The sequence below is a fragment of the Onychomys torridus genome, chromosome 15 (genome assembly GCF_903995425.1).
Source record: "Onychomys torridus chromosome 15, mOncTor1.1, whole genome shotgun sequence".
Classification (NCBI taxonomy): Eukaryota; Metazoa; Chordata; class Mammalia; order Rodentia; family Cricetidae; genus Onychomys; species Onychomys torridus.
In genome coordinates this window covers 70677366-70698152 of record NC_050457.1, presented here as the reverse complement: position 1 = coordinate 70698152, position 20787 = coordinate 70677366, and the positions used below count along the sequence as shown (strand labels likewise).

The 20787-nt window shown below is 41.9% G+C and overlaps 1 protein-coding gene across 1 annotated transcript in view; it reads right to left on the bottom strand.

Annotated features, from left to right (window-relative positions):
• Positions 1–20787, bottom strand: part of Sema5a (semaphorin 5A) — a 472079-nt gene that overhangs the window by 69823 nt on the left and 381469 nt on the right. The window contains 2 exon segments of the mRNA XM_036206837.1: positions 241–422; positions 11886–12003. Coding sequence (XP_036062730.1) covers positions 241–422; positions 11886–12003 — 300 coding nt within the window.

The window sequence follows — 20787 nt, the reverse complement described above, 5'->3', positions numbered from 1 at the left end:
TGAGTAAATTAATAATGTTTTCCTATCTAATTATGAGCTTATAAGCAATTTTAATTTACAACTTAACTTGCAATTTAAAGTTTTCCTCCACAAATGACATAGTAGTTAAGTGACGGGTGTCCCTCTCTTTTTGCCACTTCATCTACTAAAGGGATGGCTTGTATTAAGAGTGGTTGCCCAGATCTCTCAACCATCTGCGGTGACATGTGACTGTACAGTAGAGTGATCTGAGGCACGTACCTGGAACAGTTGGTGATCTCCATCCTAGGGCCCTCACACTGCCAGCCACCACACTGTGGAGCCGGACTGTCACAGGCACGGGACCGGCAGAGGCAGGATCCCACAGCAGCACCATCTGTGTGTGTACAGGATGTCCACGGAGACCAGGGGCCAAAGCTCCCATCCACAGTGAGATTTCTGGTCTGGAAGGCAAATACAAGCAACAGTATCAGAAACAGTAAAGTTGTGAAAAATAAAGTGTGGTGAAAACAACAGATATAAAGTGGCAAGCATAACTCTTCCAAAATATTAAAAAAATTAAAATCGACGGTGTGTGTGTGAGAACATAGATGATGAGAAAAACATTGTAGAGAGGAAGAAAAGGAAAAGGAAAAGGAGGAAGGAAAGAGGATCAGAGGGAGAGGCAAAGAAAAACTGTTGAAGAGGTGGAAGTGGAGGAATAAGGACTGACTTGGGAATGAGGTTTTGGCAGAATGGCCCACCACTGTAGGAAACCCAAGCAACAAGAAAACCCCACCGATGTACACATCCGATGCATGGTTTTATACACCTTAAAAACAACAAAAGTCTATGAAGAATTTATCCTGGTTTGGCTCAAATGTTAGCTCAAAGTGACAATGTTTGATGCTTGGCACATCTTAGTGGCCCTGAGGAATGAGATAGCTACAGTTCTCAGGATCAGTCTTGGCAAGGCTATGCTGTGAGCACCACTTGGAGTTTATATGCTGGCCAGGAAGGGCTTGGCATGTGTTTACAACCCCATGTGACAGCTGCTAAGGGCACTGTAGGGCTGTGCTGCTGAGGATGGACCACAAGCTTGTAGGGTACTTGTGTGGAGTTGTTCAGAATGGAAATGGACCAGGAAAACAGCTGGACAGGAGCCTGGATGCCAAGGACGGTTTGGGTGATGACAGAGGAATAAGCATGTCGGAGGTGCACACCACTGGGTTGTTCCCTGTTAGTGAGAGTCATTGGCAGATGCTTTAGTGTCACTGGGGATGGAAGAAGGAGTTCAAGGCAGTGACACTGAGAAAGAGCTGAGCACACAGTGGTGGAGACTCCTGCAGGTCACTGAAGGCAGAATGCTGGGCTCTGGCCTCTTCTGGCATGTGGTGATGTGTTCCAGTGTGATTGGGACATCAGTGTTTCACAGCGAAGAGTAAGCAACTTTCTTATATATGTAATAAGAAATCTCTTGAGTTTGACACTCATGGAGCCAAAGGTTAGGTTCCTTGTCTTCCTTCCAAAAGGGAGCAGAAGGGACTCAATTCCCAGCTTCTTCATTTTAATACGAAGACAGATGAGTCTTATTTTGACCACAATCCGATGATGAACAAACTGTGTACTTTTTCCTTCTGCTCTCTGGCTCCTGACTGTCCTCTCAGTCAGTCATTATGTGGAAGGCATCAGCCTCAAAAGGAACAGCATTTGTTGTTGTTGTTGTTTTGTTTCAAGACAAGGGTTCTCTGTGTAGTTTTGGTGCTTGCCCTGGATCTTGTTCTATAGACCGGGCTGGCCTCAAACTCACAGAGATCTGTCTGGCTCTGCTTCCCGAGTGCTGGGATTAAAGGTGTGCACCACCACCGCCAGGCAGAAACAGTATTTTTAACTGTCATTTCTCTAAGTACTATTGGAAATATTTACCCATTATTGTGGTGGTTTTCCCTGACATGCTGGCTAATTACAATCTTCTGTAACAGATATGGCTCTACAGTGTGGTTCTCTATTCCTTCTCTTTTCTAGTCAACATTAATGGTTTTTATTTCCTAAGGTGGGTAGAACTAAGCCCTCTCACCAATCTCCATTGTTTCTATATTAACTGTGGCCAGAGCGAAGGTCTCGAGCTGCCCCATCAGGGAGCAAGTAGGATTTTTACTTGCTCAAACATAAATGGATAAAGAAAGGCATATTTCCCAAGAGGAAGCTTTTTTCTCACCAAGGTCCCTGTAACACATCTGGACACAGGTCCTACTTGGACCTTTGGGTTCCATGGTAACCAAGGAGAAACATGCCTTGCACAAAAAGATGATTCAAACCTCTAGAGTTGACAGACTTTCTTGTTAAATCAGCAAAGGTCCTGCTTTGGATATTTTCCACATTCACACTTCAACTTTCTCCTTGTACCTGTCCATTATTTAACTAGGTCTATGTTAATAACCACACACAGACTCTTGCCTGCTTTATAAACACTTATTCTTGTATTTACGTAAAAATCCCAAGTCTCCTGTTCAGGGAACAGACACTGATTAAGCATGGTGATTTGTGTCATTTCTATACACATAACCCACACTAACCTGGCTATTTATATAGGTCATTGTTGCCATTTCTAGAAGGTACTGACTGTCTGAGACAGGTGGAGTTGCCCTAGGAATCTGCGCGTCAGCTCTTTTCCTCCACTGTACCCCAGGGTATTGAACAGGAGTGAGTCTCACTGACTCTACCATGTGCCTACCAGGTGTGGGGAGATTCCATCAAAGAAATGAGAAGTGATAAGAACTATCTACCCAGGAGGTATCCTGGGGGCTAAAGGAAACAGTACAAGCATGCTTGCCAAGCAATTAGTCCATTGCTTCCATGAGTAATAGACTCATCATCAGGAAGAATGCTGCCGTCCATTCTGGTTTCACAGATGGATGAGGTAGACATGCTTCTGCACTGGAGTTTTGTGAGTGTCTCAAGGCAAAATAGATCTGGATAACAGGAAATTATTTTCAAGTGTCAATAGACCTGGCTAGAGACATTTTTTGGGAAGGTGAATCTGGGACACAAATTCTTACTATAGATAAGAAGATAAAGAAGAGCCACTGCTATTGTGGGTATTTTCACAATGGAAATATTGTATAATTTAAAAAAATGATGAACACACTTATACCATTGGCTAGCATTGTTCAGAAATGGAACAGGGGGCCTACTGAGCTATTTGGTGAGCAGATAAACTATGAAAGAAGGGACTGTAGAGCCAGAGCCTGGTGGGGATCTCTGGCTGCTCTGTGCATGACACACAGGTGCCAGGACCTCCTCGCAAAACCAACTATATATGAAAACATTACATCACAGCTCTTCAAATCTGATGCAGAAACCTAAATAGTGTGAACCTAAGTGAATGTATAAATCAAGACAACTTCAAACGTTCCGAACAGTAATACACAGAGCACCAACATTCAGACAGTTTAACAAATTATATTTCAATAAATTTCTACAACATTTTATATAAAATGGCTCTTCTTAGTGTACAGACCTATTCTTCTGTTTATTAGACTCTGACGTGTTGGGGGAGAAGGAACCAGATGCCTGCAGAACATTACTTCTGTCTCAGGGAAAAGCAAGCCTACAAACATGTGAACAAATGGAAAAGCTGATAGGAAGTTACAACATGCCCACACAGTTGGGCTTGCCTGGCGGACTGCCTAGTTATTTCCGGTTCAAAATAGCCATTTCCAGGTCAAAACATCTCCCATGACTTGCGGGGCCATGTAATCTATGCGCATGCATGGAGTAGCCACATGTGTTCCTGTACACATGCTTGGTCCACTCTTTAAAAAGCCGGCGCCATTCTTGCACCAGTCTCTTCTCTCCTCTTCTTCTCTCTTCCTTTTCTCTTGACCACGTGGCCTGTCACGTCTGTCTCTTCCTATCCTATATTAATAAACAGCTCTTCTGTGGATTTGTCATGTTCGGGACATGTTCCTCGCAGGGTAAGAGCGCCAAAATAACTAACAAAAGCCCCCAAAGTCATGTAGCTACATGGTAGGTGAGGCATCACACTGAAGAATACACACATGTGACTGTCATGACCCTTCCCTCCCAAAAGAATGACAGTCTGTAGGATCATACAGGGAGGCGACAAGAACAGAGAATGTTAGGAAAATATCAAGAGATGCTGCAGAGCCCAAGGACCAGCTGTGCAATGAAGTTCAGCTATCCTAAGCTCATGGGTGACAAGGTAGGTAGGATGGTGGGTGAGATTCAGAGCTAGACTGGCCTACCATGCATAGCCTTAGTCATGGAGTCTTGGAATCCCTGGCAGAAACACCCTGAAATGAAGAAGGACAAGGAAGATAAACCCCAGGCTCCCTCTGCCTGCCGTGGCACTCTTGGCTGAATGCAGCATAACACAACACAATACAACAGAGGTGAGAGGTACAGGTTGAACAACCTACACCAAGGAAGGGCAGGCCTTAGCATGGAGAGCTTGTGGAAGAAACTGAGCTCTTGGACACAACTGGTCACTTGTGTACATCTTACTTCTCAGTTAAGGAGAAAAGGGTAATGTAGAATAAGGATGATTTGTTTTAAAGATATCTGAATCCTCTAAATGTTAGTCAGAAACTTCGAGAAGAGATGATTGTAGCAAAATTAGGAGATTAGGGACAAAGGTAATTCACTCCAAGTTCATCTGCATTGTGTTTCTGCTTGAAAATACAAAGGTGATGCACAGAGCAGTGACTTGGATATTTATCTGTCTAGACGCTATTTACAGCAAAAGCTAATGTTATGAGACCAAGAAGAAATAAAACACAACAGTGACAAAGAAAAGAAAATGGAAAAAGAAGCCATTCAAAACTCTAGCCCATGTATTTCCTTGAAATGTGTCTCTTGTTCTGTAGGGAACATGAAATTCTCAGTTTTGCAACCCAAATAGCCCTGGACAGGATGCCAGTTAGAACAGACAAGTTCTGTGAAAGAAACACTCTGAGTAAGAAGGGCCTGGGACTTCTTATACAAATTATTGCCCAACATTGTCCAAGGCAAACACAAGCACTTAACCCCAAGGCTAATGGTCTAAAACAGTCATGGTTTGAATATAAATATTCCAAAGACTCGCATGTTAAAAACTTGGTTCCTAGGGTGTAGCACTATTAAGAAATGAATGGATCATGAGGGCAATATTATTACTAATGGATTACTACATCAAGCTTTCTACTCAGTGGACTGTAAGACCTATTTGCACAAAGTGGGTCAGGGGTGGAGATGGCAGTCTTATCCCTGGAGCCCTGTCCTCTTCCTACTTGGTGACTTCCACAAGGTTAACAGCTTCGATCCTGCAGTATGCTCTCTGCTATGTTGGTTAGCCTTGCCTCAGGCCCATGGATGCTGGTGACTGTGGACTGAAACCACTGGACACAATACATTTGTTTCCTGCCAAGTTTGTTCTCACAGTTACTCTGTCACAGCCGTGAAAAGGTAAATGATACACGGGAACTCCTTGTGACTTCAGTTACTGCTGGCTCTTAGGATGGACATGGGACCTAATTCTTCTGAAAGACTCGGCAATGAGAGTGTCTGGGGCATCTATAAAAACTATTTTCCTCCAGCTAAGAGAGAAAAGAGTGTTTCTGCTTTTTAAATTCCTTCTGCTTCGAGCACTGGCATATGGAGGTAGAATGTAATGTGACATTTACCTTTTATGTCATCCTAAAATGTCCCTAGCTATTTCTAGGTGTCCCTGGCAACCATCCTCCCCCTGTTTCCTATCGAGATTCACTACACTGTTCCGTCTTTGTGCTTTCTGTGGGTCTGACTTCAAATGAGGGATTTAGGCAGAGAGATATTATTAGAATTTCCTCCCTAAATATATGCCCAAAGAAAAAATGAGCTGATAAGAATGGCCTAGGAAAGGGGAGGGGTTGCTTGATGTAAGTGACAATGAGTGAAGACCAATGAAGCCCAGTTGCCATCTTCGCAAAATGGTAGAAGCGGAAGGAGCGGCATTGGGCAGCCACTGGTCGGAACACACACAAGGTAGGAGTGTGGCTCCCATGGCCAATCTGCAAGGAGGAAAGATGCCTTCAGTTCTCTCTGGCAGTGAGGAAGCTGAAGACAGGAGAGGCAGCCCCCTCAATCCAGAGCTGATGAAGTTTGTTACACTCCATTCTGGAGCCAGAAGAACTTGCAAGCCTCAGGGAAGCATAAGAGCAGTGAGCGAACTCCCTGCACAGCGTTTAGCCACATGCCTGGCTGGATTCTGAACGGCTTAGATGGAGGATTTGCTTAGAAAATAGGACTAGGAAAAATGGTGTGCATCCGGGGCCTTCAATGTTGAAATTGGGAGATTTTAAGTTTCTCATAACTTCTCTTAAAGGGACCTCCGAAATAAGGGCATATGTACTGGCAGTTGATGCCATGAGCATATGCTTTGGCTAGCATAGATAAAGCCTGGGTCCCGCCCTAGCACTGAGAAACATTAAGTGAAAGAAAACACTCTAGAGTAAAATGTCTGAAGTTGTCTCCAGGTTTCTCCCACATGACTTTCTTCTGGAAGCATGTGCTTTATGCTACTAAATACTGAGCCAGAGTAGAATCTGCACCGCGCATCAGCAGTGCATGGCAGCCATGGGGGTCCAATGTGCCACCTCCTTGAATCTCTACCACATCCCAAGTCAGATGTGTCTGTACCTGATTCAAGACACAGTGAAAGCAAAATGGTTAAGGAACCTGTGCCACGCTCTCAGCTGTATTTCCATAGTTTGGTTCTGTTATATCTTTCCCCTACAAATACTGCCCAAGAGTCAGGAGCACACAACTTTACTTTCCCCGACACCGAGAAAATAATAATTTTCCAAGTGTTAGCTACAGAGGATCCATTTTTGTTACCACAAATTATCCTTTCATGTTGATTGATTCATTCCCTAATTATCCACTGGCTTAATGTGTATGCACATTAGCTAGTTGGGAGCACAGGTACATCTTTATATTTTTCTCACTTTTAACTAATGTTCTTTATTAAAAGATTTAGTTTTGTTTTTGTTTTTATTAATGTGTGTGTGTGTGTGTGTGTGTGTGTGTGTGTGTGTGTGTCCACTTGAGGCCAGAAGAGGGTATTGGGTCATTTGGAAATAACGTCACTCAGTCAGACATGAGTGCTAGGAAGCAAATTCGCATCCTCTGGAAGGATGACAAGTACTTTAAATACCGAGCCACCTCTCCAATCCCTCCAACTATTGTTCTTTTATGCCTAGACGCGTCTTAAATGTTTATCTGGACATTTTTCTTCCAAATTACTAGATCTTGCTTTATTTTTGCAGTCTTTTGTATCTACTTCCAGTGACTGCATGAAGCAGGATATTGGATAAGCTCCTCAGGAAGTTTCACCTCATGTTATGACATCAATTTAATATCCACCCTAAGCTTATCTCTACAGATGAATTGTAGGGAAAGACTGTACCTTAGCAGCCGTGTGTGTGGTATGTTGTAGACTACTGAGTAGGGGCGATCTCCATTAGTGCCTGTGAGTCCCAGTTAGTTCATCAATAAAATGAAGCAATAATGCCCATCTCTGGATGTCAGCATGGGCATTAAACAACCCCCAGACCAAGCAGGAAGCAACACTTACAGAGTCACCACCACAGTTCCTAGAGATAGAACGACATTTAGGGACATCCCTTTTGAGGGACACCACAAGAGATCTCAGCATCTTAGGGTAATGCAATCTGTGAAGGAGCATATGGGTCCTGTCCTGTGGGTCACACCTGAGAAAACGCCATTAGCCAGAAGTGCCTTCCAGCCTTGGTTGGGATCGGAAGTCTGGCTGAAGCTCAGGTATTAGTAAAAGTATAGTTTACATAAACAAACTCCCCTTCCTTGGCAAGGGACAGACATTTTCTCTCTCTTTCTGTTCTCTCTCTCCTCTCTCTGCCTCTTTCCCCCTTCTTCCCTCCCTCCCTCCCTCCCTCTCTTCCTCTCTTCCCCCCTCTCCCTCTATCTCCTATGCATTTTTACTGCAAAATGCAGAAACAATGTCTCATATCCTCCCTGAATACAAAGGGCAGGGTTGTGCCATTCTTCTCTTTATCATTCCATCATTTGAGAAGAGGCTGAGATCTGGGAAGTCATATTCCTGTAGATTAGAGCCTGCCAGAAACTCTAGACACAAGGCCTGGCTTCTTTCCTAATGGTTATAGACCTGTGGGGGAGCACACCAGGAGTTCAGCTGTTGCCAGTTAAATGTAGGCTCTGGCTCCGGCCTCTGCTTAAGTACCTTTTGATCTAAGTTCCTAATTGTGTAGTGTCCTAAGTAGAAGCAGCATCAGGAGACAATGAGATGTTCATCTGGTCCATGTGTTTTGCTGGTTCTCACAGGGCATATTTCGAAACAAGGATTCATCATATTGCATCACATGGTATCATGCATATCCCCCAAAGGACATAAATGTTACTAATGCATAAGTGAAGCCCGGGTAGAATCCTAAGATTACAAGACTCCTGGGTCACAACACAGAAACTCAGGCAAGGATATGCAATTGACGTTGGCCTGCATATGTCAGTTTAAGTATATTACTTAAGCACTACAGCTCTACTAACTGGAGAGAAATATTTTTAATTATAATTTTTAGGAAATTAGGATATTCTTTAGCATGTCAGTAAACTATTTTACAGTCTTCTAGAGTAAAAATGTATAGCCATCTTAAAACTGGTCCTCTTTAGCAGAAAATAGGTGTGCTTTTGCTGTTGTTGTTCAAGCAAAAGCCCTAGAGAATGCTTGCTATGGTTTGAGGTGCCTCTTCCAAAACTCAAGGGTTGCCATGGTGATAGCACTAGGAAGTGGGCTATTAAGAGCTGATCAGGCCATGAAGATTCCTCTTTGGAGGACACGTTACATGTTTTCCTGGCTCGGCTGCGCTTCTCTTTTCCCCCATGTTGGATCCCAGCAGGAAATTCACTTGAGAGCAAATGCTGATGTCCTGATCTGGTAGCTTTTGGCTTCCAGGACTGTGGGTAATAAATGTCTGTGCTCAGTCTCAAATGACTCAGTCTCAACTACTCTCCTGTAGCACTGGAACCAAACTAAAACACCTGTAAATCACACATAGTATGTGAAGTTTGACTGGAAAGTCTGTACGGGGACACTCACTGCTGCCATGCCACGGATCCGGAGTGTTTCTTCAAGATGTATCTGGCTTAGTTTTAGTTATTTGTATATGTGTGTCTGTGTGTGGGGAGGTGCAGGTGCCCACGTCGACCAGGAGGTGACATTAAGGAAGCTGTGAGCCTCCTAATGTGGGTGTTAGAAATCAAATTTGGGTCCTCGGCAAGAGCAGTGTACAGTCTTTAACTGCTAGCCCACCTCTCCAGTCCCTGACCTTGGAGTATGGAGATTCACTTCCTTGGTGGGTTTGCATAAGTGTGTTTGGGGTGCAACTCCCTATCAACATGTCCTTGACTCAATGAACTCAGCGTAAGAAGATAACTTCTCTTTCAACAGATACTTTTACATAGAATAGGAAATGCTTGTTGTCCTTCAAAGGGCCTCAACTTACATTAAAAAATTCTATTTGCTTTGGGTGAGGATGTAGGTAAGCATCCTTTTGAAGGAACAAGAAATGCTAACTGACAGCAAAATTCTCCTGGCATTTATTATGTCTAGGATCAGTTTTTGCCTCAGAACTACTCAACACCGCACCTACAAGGTCAGACCTAAACCCGATGGCTCCGCACTGGTCCTCCAAGTGTGAACTCCTAGATTTAGGCCTCAGTATGGAAAATTCAACTAAAGAGACTGCATTAAAATGGCAGCTACATATAAAGCCCATACTTTAAGATCAATATCATATCAAACTCATTAAATGTGGATGTCACAGATTTATCTCATCTTTCATTTTAGTGAAATGAAAGAGTAGGTAATGCAGAAGTGACATTTAAAGTAAAAAATTTAAAACCTAAGTAAGACTATTGCTGTTCTTTTCCTTTTAATATTCTTAGCTTGCCAAAATTATATATTGATGTAGACAAATCTATTGGGTAAGAGGATGGATTCTATATAATAGACATACCCATGTCTAGAAAATGGACCTCGTTATGTGTAGCTCATATCAGGTATGTGATGACATCTCAGAACTGTGATTTAAGCACCATAGCATATCCATGCTGTCTTGAGAATTTAACTGAGTCTGTCTTCTCATTAGCTTGAGACAACATGGGTGGCAACATTTTGGTCATGCCTCAAACATTGGATCTTTCTATTTCATTTTTTTTTTTCTGTAGAATATCCAAGACATGCACCTGTTATAAAGCAAATACATGGGGGTTAATTCCCCTTTGCATAATCATCTCAGCTCAGATGCTCACATTTATAACCATAGGTGCAGGGGAAGTGTTCTTACCATTAAGATAAACTGCAGTTATGCTATCTGCTTCTTCCACCTTTTTTTTAGCCTTTAAGAATGCAAGGTCAAAAACCTGCAGGAAGAGGCATTGACTATCCACGAGAATATGTCTGCACAGACTGACATTTTGGATGCTGTTCACTGCGTTTTTATTTTCTACAAGAAATTTAAGTTCACTGTCTTTGTGCTCTTAACATGTTCAGCACTGAGAAGGGAATTTCCTCAGTTCATGGTGTTTTTCAAACTGTTTTCAAGAGATATGGTAGAGAGGTTCCTTTTTATAATCAAAGATCTAGTACTACAAAGCCAAAGAGTCTAAGCCTGTGGTTCTCAAACTTTCTAGTCTATGACCCTTTAATAAAGTTCTTTATGTTGTGATGACCCCAACCATAAAATTATTTTCACTGCTACTTTATAACTATAATATTGCCACTATTATGAATGATAATGTAAATATCTGATATGCAGGACATTTGATATGTGACCCCATCTTTTGACCCCCAAGGGGATCTCAACCCAGAAGTTGAGAACCACTGGCCTAAGCTAACCTTCATTGGGAGCACTGAATGCCTAGAAGCAATGATGTCTACACAGGATCCTTTGTGTGAAGGACTTACCACCCATAGGAATATTTGGGAAGGATGCCAACCTTCCACGTTTTACTCTGCTCCATTTCCTTACAAGCTGAGGGACAGGCTTTATTAGCACACAGTTTAGATAGGGAAGAGGTAGTTTCTGAAAGTTGCATTGGCAACTCAGAAACCTGAGACATTTCTAATATATCCAGGGAAAGCAAGGCCCTGCCTTACAGAAGTGCTTAGAAGGAGCAAGCAGAAATCCACAGCTGTGTGACACAAAGTGACAACCGCCCCAGTACTTTTGAGTTACTCGCTCCTGGTAATATGCTAGAACACAAGAAAGAAGACAGAAATAAAGGAAAATGGGTTTCTCCAAGTGAGGATCCAAGCAGACACACTGAGCAAACAGTGAGATTTGCTTTTCTTGGATTCAGGGTCTGGCTATAAATACGGGCCAGTTTTTCTTCATTCCTCAGGATCCCATCTGGGAATGCACACAAGGCTGCTTCTTTCAGGCCTTATAGTGACCCTGACCAAGGTCTATGAATCTGCTCCACATGGGGCCACGATAATATCCTTTAACCCATTCTTCAAACCTCTACTTATTTTAGCTTCTGGAGTTACAGCCCCCCAGGGAAATGAAGGAGTATGGAAGTTCACATTTTATTAGTGTAACAGGGACATGAGTCCACACCAAAATCTGTACAAAAATAAATAAGTAAATAAAAATGGTAAAGGCCAGGATCCTATGCTGAGCAGTGCTGTTGAATCTTAAGTATTTCAAATCAATGTAAAGCAGGTAAGAGCATCCTGTGTGGCCCTCATGCAGGCCAAGAATAGAACAAGTTTAGAAAACACAAACATGGGTTGGGTTTGCAACAGTGGATCCACTCGGAAAGGTGAGCCATCGAGGACCACCTCCTATGGACACTACTTTTGGAAGTTGGATGGGGCGGGCACATACCGGACAGGTGGAGATGCTCTGCTCCCACTGAGTCATGCTCAGACTCTCCTCCAGGCTGGTGCACTTCTTCATCACCACATCCCAGCCACAGTAAGGGTCCTGGGCACCAATGCACGCACTGAAAGCAGACATGGAAACACGCTGACTGTGCAGGTCACTTACTGTAGTAGGGAAATACTATACCACAGGGTGCTCCTGGGAAGATGGAAATCTTTCAAGTGTGACCTATGAAGCAGACATAGGTGAGGTGGGGGCTCAGGGCAGGACTGAAAGCCCCTTGCTTCCTGCTTGGACATTACCTGGCTCTGACAGTCTGACTGGAACTGGGAGTGACCTGGTATTGAACTAGCTCAGTGCATCGCAGTTCTGCTTGTGGCTCCCGAGAGAGGCCAAGGAGTCATTCCTCACTGATAGAACGACACACCAAGTATGCCCTTCACCTTAGGATTTGCTCTGCCTGTGACCTCACTTGCACTATTATGAGTGACTACAGCACAGCTACACTGAGAACCATTCAAAGGGCTCAAGTTCCTTTTCCTGTTTTTCTACTAAATAACATGACTACTAGGTAAAATCCAGGGAGACATTTGATGGACTTCCTCTTGTGCTCAGGATCCTCCTTGTCTGCAAAGCCATATGGAGACCTGAAGTAGGACTTCTGCACTAGAGTGAAGGGTTTGGGTCCCGAAACTCTGCCTGTAATAACAGCTGTTTTTCTACCACGCTGAGGGCTCTGGTTGTTTCTAACATTCAATAACTCTTTAAATATTACAACTGCTATCCAAATACAAATGCCCATTCAATAGAAAACCCACATATTTATAATTTCCTCTTGTTCTACTCTAAGCCAACCACTATGACTTATTATTTTTGGAAGTTGGGTCTTTTAAAGAGACCATATGGAAAAAGCGAGTTTCTGATAGATGTAGCCATAGTGAAAGTGGCTTTTCCTTTTTAAATTTTCATTTCTTTACTCTAAAACTCAATAAGAATGCAAGAAAGAATAAAGCTTTTTTAAAAAATTCAATGAGTTTGAGGTACTTGATTGGAAAAAGTCACATCAACATTATGAAGAACTTGGGGGAAAACCAATTATTAGTATGATTTTATCTGGTCTCTTGACAATAATTTTGCCCCTTAGGTTTAAATATTTGCTATTCTAAAACAAAAACATTAATATTTAATATTCTACAGCATAATTATCAAGTGTAGAACTGTTCCTGGGCCAAGGAGACTACAGCAGCAGGATTTAAAAATGATTCTGTCAGTTATGAAGAAAGCATTCTACTGTTGAACATACACAATATTACTTCCCCCAAATCTTTATTCTTCCTTGCTACAATAGAAAAGTCAGAGGATTCTGGCAAAGCCTCGTTTGGGAGGTGTTCAGGTGGGCAGGATACCAAAACGAAGCAACGGACACTTGTTTCCAAAGCCTGAGGACCAAATCAAGAGCCTTTGAGGCTCCTTAAAGACCAGGCTTCCCTGTAACTACTACACACTTCAAAGGGCAAACAAAACACTGAGAAGAAAGCACATTTCTTGCACATATTTGAGTCTCTTTATTTTCTCAGAAAGATAAAGCACTTGGTGAAGAATGTGTTGCACAGAGCAGAATCTGGTACAATAGGTGCAGCTGTGAAAAAGTCAACCATGGATCTGTCAATTTGTCTTCAGTTTGGCTCAGATTGCCCTAACTTACTGTATTTTATGTGATAGGTTGCCTGTATGTAGCCAAGGCTGATCTTGAATTGGATAGCCTACTGCTTCAGTATTCCAGTTCTTGGGACATTAGCAATCATGACAATATCTAACTAGTGTGTTTGGCTTTTGACTTGCAGGTAAAACACAGGGAGGTTTTGGACCCAATTTTCAATGGAGTGTGCATGTAATACAAAAGATCACTCATGGGCAACCTAGAGGATCCTAGAACTCACCATCCTAGAAGGACCTACATTAACTAGCAGCAACACTTCATCAGGAAAGAAAATTCTTATCATATGCTAAACTTCAGTCTCTGCTATCGCTCTTATGGCCACAGACCTAGAGAGTCTGAGTTCTCGCTCACTGTCATATACTTATGGCTATCCAGTGTCCAGTGAGTCCCAAGTTCATAATGTTTTTATAGGTAAGATGTTTTCATAGTGATGGTTCTGTTCTTAAAACCATGAAATCAGTAAATCATACAGCAATAAAAATCTTAGGGGGAGCTCAGTTACTGCTGCTATTGACAATTTTGGAACAGGTCTGGAGGCTGCTGCTGCAGCTTGGGTTTTTCATGGAACTGTTTGGACAACTATGAACCTGATGCTCAAAGAAGATCTGTGGAATATCTATTAGAAAGGCATGCATATTCTTAGTAAGGTCTTTCAGCTGTATTTCTCCACTGACCAAATAAAACTACCTAGCCGACTGGTTAGAACACACTGATTGCTTACGTTTCCATTTAGACCAGCATCATTCTGTCTTTAAATATTCAACAGGAAGGAGAATCCCAAACTGTTGGCAAGCTAAAGGAATGCTAAGGGAAACTAAGAGCCCATAGGAATCAATTTTATACTCAACACTATAGAGTGTTTCTAGCACACTTGACTGTTCCCTACTTGCTGCCCCCACCACCGTAGCAGTAACATGATTACACTGAAATAGTTCACAAATAAGAGATGAGGAGGAAAAGCACTTGTGATCCAAAGGTGTAGGCAGGAGAGTTTGGTACTGTAGGAGACAGGTAGACCACAATGCCTTTGTATGATGCTGTGCATATAATTTCTTTGTTTATACTGTGCGCCTGTACCAATATTTGTTATTATTGCCAGAGGCAGATCTATTGTGAAATGGAGGCTCATTTCATGAGACCCACTAAGATGATCAGTAGTAGGAATTTTGAATGTATAATAGTACATTACCTTTAGTGGGATGCCTATCAAATAGTGCATGCTTCATACATATCTTGCCTATATCAAGCCTGTGCCTTTTTCTAATAATTACACAATGCACATTAAGGTAATGTATAAGCACTAGCCGAGGTCATACAAGTTTTTGTACTGTTTTCCAACACATTTTGAGGACTTCCTCCTTACTTTGGTTCATGGGGTATTACAATAATGCTAAAAGATGTTTTGTTCCAGCCTGAACCCACCTGGGATTCCTTTTACAGACAGCTTTTCTACCACTATACAAGCATGTGGGTACATATGATTTCTCCCCCTCGTCTTTATTTAGACAGTTACAATCATTGCAGGCATAGAGAAGTTGCCACAGTCACCCTTTAATGACTTCAAAGTAACCCACTGAGTGAAAAATCCATTGAAGGTGTCTGTCATGTCTTGGTGCTTAGTTTTAGAAGCTGAGAATTAGAAAACCAGTTATAATTCAGACATGACTTAAAAATAATTGGAAATCAGGTGAGGGGATTAATTCCTAGCATGGTCTAGGATCAGGTTTAATGATAAATCCATTTTGGAATAAAATGTAATACAACCCCAACCACCTTTGACTCAGTTTTACATTAGATATTCAGGTAATTTTATTTATGGCAGAATTTCTCATTAGACTCAGAGCTCTACACAGGCAGGGTCAGGGATGTATCATCTGTCATCATACACTTAGGGATTGGCTTCGTGTTTAGAATGCATTAAATGCTATAAATGCTTTGTGAGTGAAATGATGAAGGAAATCCATAGACTCCACAGGCTAAGCGAAAGAATGCCACTGTAGTTAAAACTTCAGGACACTGAGACTTGGAAACTGATTGATTAATTGTAGGAGAAATATTTATTTTTTAAAGTGAATGTTCATCAAAAGTTCCTCCTGGATGCTTGAATGATCTGCAACCTGTTGACTGAAGGTGCATCCCTGGGACCATGGAAGATCCTGTTACTTTCCCATTGTGCACAGAGTGTCTTCAGAGAACATTTAATTAATAATGGTGACAACCTATTAAGTTTACCTTTGAAAACATTGCCCTTTAAAAGCAATGAATGTCCTACAGTACTTAATTTCCATACAAATATTCTTAATGAGGTATTAATTCCTTTAGCTTAATGACACTATTACACACTAACTGAATTAATAGTGACAACATACAAGCTCTGCCCAGTGAAGCCCATGACTGTTCCTTAATAGTTCTACCTTTCTTTCTAGTTTTATCAAATTCAGTTCTAGAGGTGTCCATTTCCCATTTCATATGTGGGCTGTGTTTGTTCCTGGGGTGGCTTTTCTTTTCTTTTCTTTTCTTTTTCAGAGCTGAGGACTGAACCCAGGGCCTTGCGCTTGATAGGCAAGCGCTCTACCACTGAGCTAACTCTCCAACCTCAATGGGGCAGCTTTTCTTTTCTCCCTAATTATGTCATACAATGAAGTTACTACCATGTGCTTCTACTCTTCTTGTTATTTATATCACCTTGCCTTTCTAAGTTTCACAAAATGTTAAACCACCCCCTGCCCACTAGGTTATGAAAAGAGAGCAGATAAGGAAGACGTAGAACCCATGTGTTAATTTTTCAAATATGTCCTATCCATTCTTTTAAAGTGCACATAGTGCTGGAGGCCCAAGGAACCTGGAGCCAGAGGCCAACCAGGCCTCAGGACTCAAGTTTCTGCAGCAAGATAGAAACTATGTTTTTCTTATTTTTTGCTCCAGGACTGTAAGCATTGCTGCTTACACCCACTCTCTTTGATTCAGATGGATCCCTCATACACAGAATGCAAGCTCTATGGCCTGGTGGGCTAATCTTATCTTGCAAATTGCAAAGAGTGTCAAATAAAAAAATAAATAAACAATTTGAGAGTTTCCAAAGTAAAGAAATTCTGTGAGATTAAGAAAAAAATAGGTTTTGTATTTGCAACTTGGTAATTTATTTAGAAAGGTTAATAACTTGTATTCATATATATGTAATAGAAATACATCTAGTCAAAAGACATACCATTTTAACTCAGGATTTAGTGAATGAGAGTCTATAGGCCACATGTATCCTGGTGAGTTTTACTTAAACACAACATACACAGGGATGTTTTTCACTCCAGTACCCTAATGGCCATTCATAAGTCCATCCAAACCATCAGGTATGGCTCAGCAGCAACATACCTTCTTAAGCTTCCACAGAATGTCTCAACATTTAGATCCTAGGATGCAGTGTTTTTCCAGGAGTTGCTATATAGTCATCCCCTTCCTGCCTCCCTGCTCTGTGAATTCTAGGGCTAATCTCATGAAGTTGGACCCTGTCACTCTGCTCACCCCTCTGGGGTTCTGCAGAGGTATTGGCTTCCTCTCTTGCTTCACTTAAACAACAGCTGCAGGTTCTTTAATGGCTCAACTTTTCGGAGAACCCTCTGGATCAGCAGGCACCTTGGTTGTCCTGTATGTAGCATTGGCCCTGGCCATTTATGTTTTGGTATCTTTCTGTGGAATACTGCATCTAAGTGCTGATGTTCTTTTCTGGTTCTTGATTGGTTATATAAGTTATAAACTGACTGAATCCTAAGGCAGCTCATATATTTTACCTGTCCATTCATTGTCAGGCTTTGCTCAGCGCATAGCCTTTGTTGGGCAGGGTGAGGCCCATTCCTCACTACAGAAATTGTGTACTTGGAGTATTTTCCTTCCTTTTGCAAAGAAAGTTTACTGAGCTGCAGATCTAGTCAGCGCACACTTGCTAAAATGCCTTTAACAGTATGTGTCCATCCACCGAGCCCTCCCTTCCAAGCTTTCTTTTGCTGAGACTTCAAGGGCTGTAACTATCTTAGGATGTGCAAGACTTCCAGAGGAAGGAGGGGATGAAAGACTGACTTCTAGATATGGCCCTGAAAGCTTGACTCTTGTTGTCATCTCTGCTTCCTGGTGTGGGGAAATGGGACCTGTCCAAGTCCAATGCCCAAGCGTATCAACCCTCTAAGTGCCAGGTTACGATTTTGTATCGGAATATAAGCCAGGCAGGGATTCAGTTACTGGCCTTTCTGTCAGTTCCATCCTGTGCTCTTTCTTCAGAGGTCACATACTGACACTGGCAGTGTACACCAAGAGCAAAGTGCCCAGGAGGTGGCACTCATGAGGTACTGACAAACATTGACTTACAGCTGGGATGCTAGATTTCCAGGTACCTCAAAACCCAGCAAATATCAGCTCATAATATGAAATATATAAATATATGTGCTCAGTCATTGTATAGAGAAAAGGATATTTAAACAGATGACACCAACTCCAAGGCTCTGGATTTGGCTCTGTCATCCGCATGATTATCTATGCTAATTATTAAATGGCAGCATCCAAATATGCTAACATTAAACCAATATATATATTTACCCATGATTGTGATAAAATTTGACTAAACTATAACTTAACTATAGTTAAGGTATTTTTCTTCTAAGATAACTTCTACCAGGCTATTTTTTGAGCTACAGTGAAGAGGAGTCATGGGCAGTGTTGACAGCCTCACCCAAGGGTGTAGGGTCACCCTGAGAAAAACTAGAGCAGATACATAGCTTGGGGTGCTTGAGGAAGGTTCCATCTGCCATATGGCAAGCACAAAATGAGGAAGCTAATAGGCAGACATCATGCTTAGCAAGTTCCATGTTCCTGGTCCTATATATATATATATAGTCTATCTCGGCTCCAGCAGCTCCACATGAGATCTGACTCTATCTGTGGTGACTGCTCTGTACCAAGAGCAAACCATCAGTTTTGCTAATAAATCATTAGCATAGATTTGGGGTACATACAGGCTGGCCCTGATCTCAGTGTGTCACAGAAGGAGATATGTGACTTTAAGCAGGGCACTGACATCTAGACTTTCACACCATCATCTGAACAATAAGAATGGAATGGTACTCTACTTTCAGAGTTGGCTCAATAATCAAAGACAATATAATAGAAATGTAAAAACTACTAAAATTGTATGAATTGTCATTGGAAAATATTTAATCAACAAAAGGAAAAATATAAAGATTTTGTGATATACTTTTCCTCCTCAAAAATGTCATATTTACATTTGAGGCACATTATTTACATAGGCTCACTTTCTCTTTTTAAATATTGTAAAATTTCAATTATAAAACTGACTTCCTAAAGCTAAAACCAAATTATTGATATTTTACTACAGAATGACATTTGGCAATGAAATTATCACACAACCCTGTTATTAGTCTATTCCTAACTCATTAAGTCTATTTCTGGACAATTAAAATTATTTGTCTAAAAACATTCTATTTTTCCTAAAAACCTAAGCAGGTAGTGTTTATGAAATAGAGTCTTCTTGTGAGTGTTAACTGGGGAGGCTCTCCTGTCCTTCCACATGAAGAGGACACTTAGAGAAGCACGTTAGAAGACACACAGAGGGATGCTTGGTTCTCAGTCTTCAGAACTTCCTTTTCAGATGGAATACTAAGGGCCAAATACAAGCCGACCAAATGCAGCACACAGAAGCCCAGTATATCTGCTCACAATGGAGCTATGCTCTCTTGCTGCTTCACTCTGAGCAAGGGAAAAATAAACAGAGGGGAGATTCAGCTACGAGAGAATCATGAACGTCTCCTCTCCTGTGGGGCTAATGAAGATACACATGTGGCCCTATTCTCCTCGAAGGAAGCAATAACTGCTCGCTTCTGGCATCTGCACCTGGTGGCTCCAGCCTCTGTGGATTCAAGACTGGGTTGATGGAGCACAGTATGAGAGACAGTGGGTACCGTACCTCTCTCTTAGTTAGGGTTTTTATTGCTGTTAAGAGAGACCATGACCATTGCAACTCTTGTAAAAAATGTTTAATTGGGGTGCCTTGCTTACAGTTTAAGAGGGTCAGTCCATGCAGAGAGCATGGTGGTGTGCAGGCAGATGTAGCTGAGACTCCTACATCTTGCAGACAACAGGAAGTCAACTAATACACTGGACAGTATCCTGAGCACAGGAAACCTCAAAGCACACCTCCACAGTGACACACTTCCTCCAACAAGACCATACCCACTCCAACAAAGTGACACCTCCTAATAGTGCCACTCCCCATGAGATTATGGGGTCCAATTATATTCAAACTGCCACAGTGACCCATGATTTAGTTCAGTGAGCTGAAGGGAACTGAGGTGACCTAGACTTGTTGAAGTGAGGTATAGTGAAAGCAATGGATTTTGTCATGCTTTGCAACTGCACTGCTGTTCAGTGCCAGAAACTTCTCACATGGCACAGGCCCATGTTGTTCTGATTATTATCCTGTCTTGACCCGAACAAGTCCGCAGGAGAACTTGGCTCTGCCAGAGCAAGACTTGGCAAACTGGTATCCTTCCAGCCATACTTGGCTAGGATATTGCTCTGGGTGATCCCCCAGCTGTCTCTGTTACCCACAGAATGATCAGCATCCAGAAAGCAGTGACATGTGCTTCAGACTAGATTTGCAGAAATATACACAGGAAGCAGTTTCAAACAGCCATTGGTTAAAGTTAGAAATCAGACATGTACAAAAGAGGGTTGCCGATAAATGTCACTATCCACTAATAATGTTTAGAATCAACTTACTCAATAAGAGTGCCCTATAGTGTTAACTTTTCTGATTCTGAGGAATGTCATATAGATTTCATTTTATAGAGTAATCCTGGATGGAACTTTGTAATAGTTATACATAAAAAGAAAGGAAAAAACACCCTTCCTTTTACATAAGAACATGCAAAGACCTTGTGATTTCACTATGTATATATTATCCCATTTGATTCTATAGAACGTCACATAGGTGAGGTGAGACAGTAAGGCTGAAGGACTTTGAGAGTCATGGTCAAAATTATAGATGACAGGTATGCTATGAATTTCCTGCTTTAGGCTCCCTGTATAGAAACAGAATGGCCTGTGCATGGCGGAATCTTAGAAGCAGTACAGTAACAATGTTACCTCCATGTAAACCCTCAGGCATGCCTTGCTTAGGGG